Source organism: Athene noctua, chromosome 1 (assembly GCF_965140245.1).
Source record: "Athene noctua chromosome 1, bAthNoc1.hap1.1, whole genome shotgun sequence".
In the NCBI taxonomy this organism is placed as follows: Eukaryota; Metazoa; Chordata; class Aves; order Strigiformes; family Strigidae; genus Athene; species Athene noctua.
The window spans coordinates 38543799-38556026 of NC_134037.1; the positions used below are offsets into that span (position 1 = coordinate 38543799).

Here is a 12228-nt window from a genome sequence, read left to right on the forward strand (position 1 = left end):
ACTGGCATTCGAAGTTATGCCAAAGCTTTGCATTAACCTCCTCTGACCCCTACCGGTCCCACTTCTTCCCTGAGAAAGGGAGATAATTAGATGATATATTTTTAATATTTCTGGTTTATTTTTTAGCTTTTGGTGGGGTGCTATTTTGTCACAGATGTCAGGAAATCTGAAGTGGGGGAGAAGGCCAAAAATCAAGTTTTCCCTATTTTCTTGAGTAAGGCAGAGCTGTTTATAAATAAATTTTTCTGGGTCCTCCCTCATCCAGAGGGCTATAAACCTGACAGTTGAGTAAATGCGTAATGTTAGGTTCATGCTGTGAAAAACTTTAAGAATTTACTAAGTTTTATTAGAAAGCAAGTTTCCTTTCCTTCCAAACCTGCAATTCAGTAACTGTGAAAATTATAAGAATTTGTGGATGATTGAGGTTGCTCCCTGTCTGTGGTAATATTTTCTTTGTACTTCAGCAGTTCTCCTGACTGATATTGTTTGGGGTCTTTAAATGAAAATGCAATAAACATGCTTTTTTCCTAAGGGAATCTTGGAGGAGAGGAGGTGAAAGTGCATTTTGGATCTGTGGAGTTCTTGGAAGAAAAATGCACCATCTTGAGTAAAATAATGACGTGTTGAGAACACTTTGAGCTAGAACTGCTAGTTCAAATATTCATGTCTGTTCAAATGTATGAATGCCTTGGAATTAGTAATTGGGGGAGACTTAAAAGGAAATCTTACCCTTCAGCTGTTCTTAATTTCCAATTTACTTGAAGTACTCTTCAGAAGTGTTGGTTATGTCAGTGGAATAAATGATAAACCTGTGAGGAATTCCTGTTGTTACCAGTTACCTGTTAGAACAGGTGTCCTTTTCTTTGAGCAATATGGTGGTGATTAGTGCTTCAGAAGGGTACATTTTTTTGTGCAAGTCATTTTTCTGAAATCTTTTTCCTCAAAATGAAGCTTAAGACTCCTGTAAACAAGTGAAACCAAGTAAGAAAGAACTATCTGTCATTCGACCTTTATAAAACTGTCTAGGGTAAGAAGTTGGGTCCTTTGTTGCAGAGTAGAGCATGATAGCAGATTTTGCAGCAGCAGCAGAGGAAGCAGCTAATTTAGTTTAGTGAATGCAAATCTCTATTCTGGCCCTCACAGATTTCTGAAGTACCTTTTTTTGCCATGTATCTTATGCCATAATGTGACTTTTTGGAATATTTAAGGAAAAAGTAATGGCAATCTCCCATGGAATTAGTTGGTAATGAAAAATTAATTCAAGTTTTAATTAATTAAAAGTAACTAAATGTTAAAATTATTTTTGAAATTGTAGGCTGTGTATACACAGTGATTTTTGGCAGGAGAGGGAGTATATGTGTTTTTCCTATAACAGTCCCAACTCATAGCACTTGACTAGAGACTACATTGACTTAAATGGGGGCTGAGACCTGTCTGCTCAGCCATGCAGTTGATTGAGCTGTGCTGGAGGTATGGCTGAATCCTTGAAACCTGCTGTGAATGTCTGGGCACAGACCAATGTTCTTGGCTCAGTCTGTGCAACTCTTGTAGAATACAGAATTGGGGAAGAACAGGAGAGGAGTAAAGAATTGTGTAAAATTTGTTACTTTAGCAGGTAAAATTAATCATAAGATTTATAAGCTGTTGCATATTGAATCCTTTTAATTTCACATAATTACCTTCCATCTGTTAGGTAGGTGAAATGATCTGTTTTAACATACACAGCTCTGGAAAAAGCAGCTTTTTTAAATGGTATGGCATGTTAATGTGCGATCATTGATGATTGAAAGGTAAACCATCTCTGTGAAACTGAAGCCCTGCTTTGGACAAGTAGACTTGAAATTTACATATTCAAATGTAAAGCCTAATGTCTTTTTACTGATATTCGCTATAGAGGAACTATGGTCTTTGCACACCCTTTTTTTTAAAGCCGGAGAACTGTTACTGGTGTATCAATAGGAGAAATGGTAGAACAAATTAATTAAAATTAACAAGAAATTATTAGAACTGTTTTGCGTTCAACCAGGAGCTATAAAAGAGCTGAGTATGAATTTACCAAACTACTTGCTGTGATGTATCTCACATGATATCAGAGAAATGGAAGATCACAAGTGTCACCAATTGTAAAACAGGGCTTAAAAGGAATTGTGGGATCAAGAAAGTCTGAATGCTGGATAGACTGTGATAATTATGTTAAGGAATAGAATTAATAGTCTTATGTAGATGTAGATCTGTGAAAAATCCTAGGTATTCTAGGATTAAAACAGGTCTTTAAAGACAGGACTGATCTGAAATCAGTCATTTGAATTTTCTACATGATGTCCCCAATGAGTAGCAAAGAAAAGCTAACCTGCTGGGACTTCCTTTTCTTTCCAGTTCAGTGTTTTTCCACATGCATCCATGGTTGCTGCAGTTGAGGACAGAATATATCTAGCTTGTTGGACTTTGACTTCTAATAGATGTCTCAAATGGAGGCTAATGAGATCATGGGGACAAATAAAATGCTGTGCAGGTGTATATTGTTAATACTGCTCAGTACTGACATCTTTTAAGATGCCTTTTTTAACACAAGTGATGTAGAAGTATCTTAAAACCAAAACAGAACACCCTTCTTTGGCTAAGTCACCAGCAATACTCCTTAAACCACTCAAATTGTCCTATGTAGGCTCTTACAGAGTGATGTGAAATTACTCAGGGTTGGCGCCTTGGGTGATGTGTTAACATTGTAGGAGATTTTGTATTGTTTGAATATCTCATTTCTGAAGTTAATTAAATTAAGATAGAAACATGTTTCACTGCAGATACTGAAATCTGAAATACTTTTTTCCTGATGTCTTGGAACAAATAAGGATGAAGCAGGCCAAAACATTAATGCACAATAATCGACTACATATGTCCTGTAAACATGTTCTGTTAGGTTGCTATGAAACTTTTTATTCTTGGAGGATGAGAAGATGACTGTAAGACTCTCTTAAAGCTGTTGCTCCTTGTACACAGGGTCGGTGGTAATCTGAACATTTGTGGGGTATTCAACTCTTTGTTCTGAAAATCACAAAGATCAATCTTTTTTATTTAAATAAAAAACTAGATCAGGGGAGGATGAAGCAAGTGTTTAAAAATTGCTTTTAATCAAATACTGCTTTTTCCTTAATGTTTTTAATATTTTCGGATTTACTTTATTAGGCAACACTTCTAGTGTATTTATTCACTTGCTTAACATGCATCCAGTCTTCTTCCTGAGCTATTGGGATGGAGAGATGAGAATAATAATTTATTTTTTTTTTCACATAGCCCCATTTGCCATATTGCTTCCCTCACTGCTTGGAAAAGGGCACCAACCTGTTTAGATGCCTGAAACTAGGTTTTGATAAAGCTGGGCAGATTAATTGAAGTGGACACTAGCGTAACATCTTTCTTCAGAGGCTGATGCATCTCATTTCTGGTAACATAGAGGTACTGGTTTCAACTGAAATAACAAGTCAGCTTGCAGAGTTTGTGTTAACTTGTTTTGAGCTGTGTGGCTGATGCAAGTAATAGGAGAAGAGTACATTGTAGGAAATGTTTCTTTATTGATTCGGAAATGAAATATAGAACCCAAAGTATCTCTGGGTTATTTGTCTGCTTCAGTCAGATTTCAGCTGAAAGTTGGCTTGGATGGTTTGCAAAGGATGATATGAATGGCTGTTTATCAAAATTTACTTCCTTATAACATTTTGAAAAAAATGTGAAAAAAAATGTGAAATAGATAAAAATACATAGGCTTAATGCTTTTATATGTTCAGTGTTTAAATTTTGTGTTAGTTTCAGTAGTGCTTTTCATATTCTATCAATAAAAATAGGAGGTTAAAGCCATGCCATACAATATTTGCTCTTCAGTGAAATTAATAAATTTGTTTTATCCTAATGATGTATATACCTTTTTGTTTTAAAGGGCTAGATTTTATAAAGAAAACCCTACCCCTTGAAACTCTATCCAAGGCTTGTTTTTTCATCTCATGAATAGTAAAGTGCTTTAGGTTTTGCTTTTAAGGGATCAGTATAATTGTTTTAAATGTACAATCAAAACCATTCCTGAGTAATGAATCTCATTCAGTAACAATTACCTGGCTCTTTCTTTGCTGTTTTAAGCCATAGTACTTCAGGATTATGCCTTTAGTACTGGAAGTCCAAATTAGGTGCTTCAAGCTGATCATGTTATAGCTGTCATATTTTATTTCACATTTGCTTTTATTGATTGTCATTTCATTTATTTCATCATACTCCATTGATAGCAGCATGCTGCTTCTAATTTAATATCTCAGTAGTATTTCAGAAGTTTTATTAGGATGTATTTTATACTTTGAATCAGAGAGGCGTACTAGAGTGGTGGATCTAACATGCTTTTAAGTTAATTCACCTGCCCCAGATTGGTATTAAAGAATTAATTTTGAAGTTTTTATCAATTATTAGTTAAAATCTCATTTTACAGAATTGTTCAAGTATTTTTCAAATTCTGATTAAATAAAATTATTTATGGAACTAATGTATTACACTATTTGTAAATCTCTTAATAAAGAGAAAGGTTAGGTAAGCTTAGTATGCTCTGAATTCTGTGTACTTCTCAACAATCTGCTTTTTTGTTCTGCTCAGACATTAGTCTATTTATGTAGGCTATGTGGCAGAGTTTTAAAGCTGATTTACCTGCATTTCTGTAAGTCACATGAAGAAAAAAAAGGCCAATTAAATATTTTGATTTCAATATAAAAATGCTACATTTTAAAATTTAGTGTGAATTTAACTTTATTTTTTCTTCAATCTCTTCTGTAGTCTTACTTTTTTCAGTGTTTTCTTTGCTGGTTATGTCCTATATCAAAATACCATGTAAGTGAAGTGAAATAAATTGTTCTGCCAACAGACTTTTAAGAAGTAGGAAAGAGTAGTGTGTTTTGGTAATGTTAATACAATTTTACTTTAGTAAAATAGGACTTGTTTTAAATTAAAAATTAAATGCATCAGTGAAAGAGAAGGGAGACTGTAATTCATGGTACCCTAGATTAAGTTAAAAAGGAGAAAGAGATGTTTGCCAAGTGTTTATAGTGTTATAGATGAATATGGGTACAGGGATAGCTCTTGTGGATGCATCTTGAAGCACCCCTTCACAGAAGGTAGTAAGGCCTGGGACAACTACACATTTGCATAGGTGGTTTATATTCCTCTTTCCTAGACCATGACACCTGTGAATGAAGGGTGTGCACCAGAGGATAGAGCACAGAATATATCTTGGGAACTAAGGTTACAGCCATCCTTCAGGAATGGGAACATTTTACACAGTATACACTCTCTCTAGGTTAAAAAATAATCTTGTGTTCTACTTGTTACAGAAGTTCTTTCGTCTTTCCATGGCACTATTTTCCTTCTCCATCCTATAGATTAGTTTACTGATCTATTTACTCTGTAGAAATGAGATTAAATAGCACTGAAAGCTAAAGTTTGTTACTCTGCATGGGAGAAGCATGGTACTGATGTGACTGAAATCTTTCCCTTTTGTCAGCTCTTAAGGGAAGAGAAGATTCCTCCGTGAAGCTTGTTGAACTGATTTTTTGTTAATTCTTGGCAGTAAAGCCAAGACACAATTGATGACTGTCAGAAGTGAGTATAACTTAATTACGAGAACAATGAAAACAAGTTACATCTTCTATCACTATCTTCCCCAGTTCTGGGTTTCCCAGAGCAATCTGTCTTTCTGTCACTTAGAATGAACATATTTCAGCGCTGCAGATCTTTTTATGTAATGACATTGCCAGGCACAGTGGTAGTACTCGTAAAGAAAAAATAGAAATACACAGATTAGTAGCATTACTGCAGCATGCTGGTAAAACAAATGCCCAAAGATAAATGGCAGTGCTGTGAAGTTACTGCCATTCTCACTTCCCATGCCATTTTCAGTCTGAACAACTTTTGAGCACAGCACCTGCAGAGATTATTATTTTTCTTCCAGAAGATATGAAACAAAGTACTGATGACCCACATCTGGAAATTACTGAGATAAGCTTGGTCGTATACCTTGGAAATGAGATCTAGCAGGTTTTTCTCCTTGTAAAATGTTCTCTGATCTGCAAGGTGCTTCACTGTCATTCACAGTTGATCAGGGTAATACTGGGTGTGTTTGACATCCAGACAACAAAACCTCTCTTTCAAAAGCTATGCAATAATTTTGTTAATCGGAATTCAGTTTTAATTACTGAGCTAGCCGTGGTAACATTTATATCAGGAAGTATTTCTTTCCAGAAGGGGTTGTTAGTGTTGGAATGGGCTGCCCAGGGAGGTGGTGGAGTCCCCATCCCTGGAGGTGTTTAAGAGTCGGGTCGACATAGCGCTGAGTGATATGGTGTAGTTGGGAACTGTCAGTGTTAGGTTAATGGTTGGACTAGATGATCTTCAAGGTCCTTTCCAACCTAGTTGATTCTGTGATTTTTATCTCCAGCAGCAATAGCTGGACTTCTAAGTCATAAGAATTTAAAAAGTTTCTTGAAAATTTATTTCTAAACAAGCAAGAGCCTGGTGTGCATGTATCTTAAAAATACTGTAAGTCTCAGGGGTTTTTGTTTCAAACACTGATTTAAGAAATAAGTAGAAGTCAAGGAAGTTTGGAATGACTCATTTAGAAAATAGTGCTTCCCCTCATAAAAGATGATCTTTAAGGTGCTTGAAAATGTTTACTCCGTCATGTATGCAAAATCGTGGAGTGTCCTGTAATTGTGGGAGCCCTTTGTATTGACTTGTGTAGCCTCCCTGACAACACCAACATTGTAGTATTGTTCAATGGCATTTTTTCTACTTGCCTTAAAATGAATGGTATCTTAGTTGTGTTCCTGGTGGAGGAAAGAAAGGGTAAGGCAGAGGGAAAGCCAAACACTAATTACTGATATTAAAAAAAATCCCCCCCCCCAAACCAACCAACCAAACAAACCAAAACCCAACCCAGAAAACCCCCAAATCAAAAAAACAACTTCAAACAAAGTAGCCCTTGAAGCAGGGTACAAGCAGTGGCAATGCTGTGCTGGTTGATGTGTGAAGATCAAAGACATGTACTTGAAAGATTTGTAAAACATGCCCCCCTTTAGTATATTGTAAATACAGCTGTGGGTGATGGTTCTCCTTTTATCATCCCCTTCTAAAACCTTTTGTTAGCTTCCCTTTCTCTAGTTAGTTAACTTGCAGCTATTGAAATTAGGAGTCTTCATATTAACAATTTTTCTGATTATTGATTAGTTTAGTCTTTCTTTTTAGTTATTTGGTGGTTATTTAGTTATTGTTTAGTGTATTTCATAGCCACTGGTGTGCACTGTGCTTACTTTTTTCTATTCAGTTTGAAGTCTTGGCATATCCATGCACGATGGACTCCTATAGAAACCTACTGTCTATTTCCCAATGTTCTAAAGGGAAAATTTAATAGCATAACTAGGTTCTCCTTTGATCTGTTGAGGGAGTACAGGATTGCTGGCAAATATTGTAATTCTGTTTTACAGAGCGTATTGTAGTGATGTTTCATCTCCCTCCCCCTCCTCTCCTTGTTTTTAATTTCATGAACTGAACAATTTTTCTTCAGCCATCTATTAGATTGATGCATATTTGGAATCTGAAATTACTGTGGCACAGAAATACATCAGGGCTAAAATGATCTTTTGCACTCCCACAGGGAAGATACAAAACCCAAAATATTTGATTTCCAGTTTTGTGCCTCCAACAGCAGGAACAGCTTTTTTTCTCTTGGAGACAAACCAAATTCTTTAGTAAGCACAGGCTTACCTTACTAAAGAAGAATGGTAAGACTGGGCACTGCTTATGGGGAGTATGAGCAAGGGACAGTGTACTTTCATATAGATGCTCTCATAGATCCGTCTGCCTTTGAGTATGGACAGTTAGTTTTGACTGCCTGAAAAAAATTGAAGTTACAGTACTTTTCTTTATTGTAAGCTTTTTTTAAATGCTTGTAAGTATGCTTTACTCCTCCCATATAAGCATGAGGCATATGCATACTTACCTGTATGTACAACAGAACAAACTATTCTTGAACTGTTAAGAACATTGTAGGTTACAGAAGCTGTTCTTATTTTTCATTTTGTTTCTCCTTGTCTTCCTCTGGGCTGTTACAAATTAAAGTGAAAGTATCTTTACCTGTAATGGATGTTTATTGTTCCTACACATAAAAAAGCCTCTCTAAAGAGCCCGTATGCTTAATTGCAGGTGACTTGTTTATAACCTGATTATTTCTGGGGCTATGTTTTCCACTTAGAGTTGGTGTGCTAGAGGAATTGTGATTGTTTTGTTTGTGTTTTTATTTATCTTTTAGGTAAAGATAGAGTTTTCAACACCCCGTTGTGTGAACAGGGAATTGTTGGCTTCGGTATTGGAGTTGCTGTTGCAGGTGCTACAGCCATTGCAGAAATCCAGTTTGCCGATTACATTTTTCCAGCATTTGATCAGGTTAGTACTAATAAACTTGAGAAGTAAAAAGAAATCTTATGGCTCTTTACTCTTCTGTTAGTCTTAATACTTTTGACTATGTAATTTTTGCAAATATATCCACGGCTCTATTACTAATATTTATGCATGCTTTAAGTAAACAGGAAGGTACCAAGTCCAGTCTGAAGGCTCATTAAATAATGGAAATTAAAGATGTGGTTTGAAGCAAACATCTCTGTTTTTGTTTTTGGTTTTGTGGTTGTGTTGGCTTCAACAGCCCTTAAATTCCTCAGCTGTCTTCCCAAAACCATCTCTGCCTTCTCTGTGCTGCTTCAGCCAGCCATGTGTCCACAGGACAAACTACAGATTTGAACTGGGCTGATTGACAGCATGAGAATGGGGGAACAATTGGGTTATATGGCTGCTCCTGAGGCCTAGGCGTCTAACTTGAACATACTAAATTATTGCTTCTTGCCTTGGAAAATATTTGCCTTTCCACTGACTCACAGAATTCCTTTGCTTCTAATTTGGTCCTCCAAATCCCATGCATGGTGCAGATGATGTAGTTACATCTCATGTATTGTAGAGGCTTAATGACCCATAGCTAAAGGTATTGGACTGAATGTTTTTATATATAAATCTTCCCAGATTGTTAATGAAGCAGCAAAGTATCGTTACCGCTCTGGAGATCTGTTTAACTGTGGAAACCTCACCATTAGAGCCCCCTGGGGCTGTGTGGGTCATGGTGCACTATATCACTCTCAAAGTCCAGAAGCTTTTTTTGCTCACTGTCCAGGAATAAAGGTACAGTAACTCTTACTTTATGAAGATTAATTGTGTTTGTTTTTTATTTGACCTGACTAACCATGAGTCTGTGTGCAGGCAGGGGAAGAATGGAAGTCAGTCCACAACAAAATACCTGAATATGTTAATTAAAAACTCTTTTAGAAGTTTTCAAGTTGTAAAACTTTAACTATGTTAAGTGTTTAAGAATTTATAACCATTATTGGAGCAATCTTTGGTAGGCATAGCATTTTGTATTTGTGTGCTTTTTGCACTAAAAGCATACATTTTGTCTGTTCTGTCTAGTATAGTACAGAAACTAAAAACTAACACTAATAAACAGTACTTTCCTTTTTTTTTTTCCCCTGCATCTGTCATCTTAAGTGCATTACTGAATTCACTTATATGAATGACAGTGACAGGCAGTGGGCACAAAGTGAAACACAAGAGGTTCTGTCTGAGCATAAGGAAGCACTTGGCTCAAGTTGTCCAGAGAGACTGTAGTTGTCCATCCTTGGAGGTATTCAAAAGCTGTCTGCACATAGTCCTTGGCAACTGCCTCTAGGTGGCTCTGCTTGAGCAGGGTCGTTGGACCAGCTGACCTTTTGGAGGTCCCTGCCAACCTCAACTGCTCTGTGATTCTCTGAATGATAACTTTAGACAAGATTTCTGTCTGAGATGGTGGCACCCCTGAAGCTAAGATTCCTAGCACTTAGATGGATTACTTTCCTGGAGAAGAGGGAGGGGTGGGATCTAGTCACTTCAGATTGAGAGCACTGTTTTCCAGCTCTCCATTTTTTTCTAAGTAAATTTTTGTCTATGGACTTGTACTTCTGGGTTGACTGCCATCCAGTCCACTGAGAAATGACTCATAGCTTGATTAATGTGGAAGTCGTAAGCAAAACCAGTGTTTGTATGCTGAAGATACATCTTCATCTCTATATGGTTTTGGTGTTCTAAAATTTCAGATATTGCTCATTTACAGGGAGGCCACAGCCATTTCTCCTACTTGTTTCTCTTTACTTAATAAAAAACCTTGTAGTATTCACATTTTATTTAATGATATTTGAAAAATGGAATGCATTTTTGTCCTTGGGTGTTCTTTATGATCATTGAGGTGTTCCTGCTCTGAACTTGAAAATATTTCCTGATATAGACAAAAGCAATCTATGAAGTCTTTTGCCAGGTAATTGAACCAAATGGTTTCTTGAGCTTGTTTAAAAACTAGAGTAGTTTATTATCATATGGATGCATAACTTACATGATTAAGATACTGATGCCAGGTCTAGCTAATCTATGCTGATTTTGTTGGTCAAGCTCAAATCTTTATATATTGAACCAAGTGCCGAGATTTAGCGGTTCACTCTCTTGATTAAAACTCTTAATTCATAGCAACCTACTATTGTACCACTGTGCTTAGTCTTTTGTATAAATTAGTAAGTCAGAATTTTATTTAATCACTCCAGATGATTTAATTACCTCTCTGATCTTTCTTCTTGTTGGTTTTTCACTTCCACTTTTCCTTGGGTAAAGCACTAAAATAGGTTGCTACCATTAATAGCTGTCATCTTGGTTAAATGTAAAGGGCATATTAAATTCTGTGGAACTGGTGGAACAGTACCAGTTTTTGATGCACAGAGAAGAATTTTATCTTTTGAATTTTGTATCTTTGTGAAAACAATGTTGTTTCTTTAATATTTTTTACAAAGCTATTCATTAATGCAGTTAATAAGGTTTAAGGCTTGCTTTATCTTCAAGGTTGCAGGTCTTTTTTTTGAATGAGCCTGAACCCAGCACTTAATATATGAATCCAGAAATGCAAATGAACTCATGGTTCAGATGCATTTGCAGAAGTCCTATATCTATGCATATTTTCTCCAAATTACAGGAGGAAAGGCCGTGTATTACAAACTGGAAAGGGCAGGACTGATCTTTGGGGAAAGTGATTTTCAAGACTGCCCTCTTATTAAATTGTGGGGCAGGTTCCTGATTTAAGATTTTTATTTTGTGTTTTCCTTAAGTGAAAGGTAAGGTTTGGATTTCTAACACAAAAGGGAATTTGTACAACTTTGACTGTTCAGGGTAAGGACTATAATCATTAGTACTTAAGACAAGGCTTTTTGGGATGACAAGGACATCGCTAGATGGTTGTATCTTTTTGTCTACTGTTGTGAGGATGTATGTCTTAATGGATCAGACTGTCTTTCAAAATTACTGTATTGACTCTCTCCATTCCATTGTAAGACTGCTCCAGAATATTTGCCATCATGGCTAGAAGCTTTCATTTCCAGCCTAAATTTGTTCCTAACTTGTATATTTAACTTATCCGTCCTTCATCTTCCCTTTCATATACTGAGAGCAATTGTTTTCCCTTTAGTCTTTGTTTTGTTAGACTAAACAAATCAAAGTATCAAAGAGATGTTAACAAGTTCTGAAGCTCTTTTGGCACCTGTTTCATCTATTTTCTTTCAAAACAGTTGATACAGTCATGAAGTATTCCAACTGAGTTTCTAGTAGTGATTTTTTTGTAATAGCACTAACACTTCCTTGGCTATATTATTATGCTTTTTTTTAGGGATGTACTGCATAGTGTCCTAGTTAACTTTTGAGCAGATAATAAGTTCAGATCTGAATTTCTACTACTGGGTTCTAAATTTATCACAAACATGTAGTCCTTAAATGTGTGACTTTTCAGTCTGTATTGTTCAGTTTGCTTTTATGTCAGTCATGTCCTCAGTGTGAACTAGGTCTTTTTGGTATCATTGTCTGTAGTGATAGTAACTCTCAGCTTTTGAATAGTTTTCGTTACCATGTTCTGACTTAACATTTTAAATGAATAAGGTGAATAAAGTCTGTTCTAAAAATGATCCCTAAGGAGCTGCACTAGTAACATCCATCAGTTGGGTAACTTCCCATGTGTCAGTTACAAACGCTTTGGTGAAACATTAATAGACTGCTTCTCCCTTGTTTAGAGAAATAACTTCTCAAGTTAATTTGATG

At 36.1% G+C, this 12228-nt stretch overlaps 1 protein-coding gene across 2 annotated transcripts in view; it reads left to right on the forward strand.

The window, feature by feature from the left end:
- Positions 1-12228, forward strand: part of BCKDHB (branched chain keto acid dehydrogenase E1 subunit beta) — a 133311-nt gene that overhangs the window by 17982 nt on the left and 103101 nt on the right. For both annotated transcript variants that reach the window (XM_074895955.1, XM_074895954.1), the window contains exons 4-5: positions 8333-8466; positions 9094-9249. In XM_074895955.1, the coding sequence (XP_074752056.1) occupies positions 8333-8466; positions 9094-9249 (290 nt within the window). The remainder of the gene's footprint in view (positions 1-8332; positions 8467-9093; positions 9250-12228) is intronic.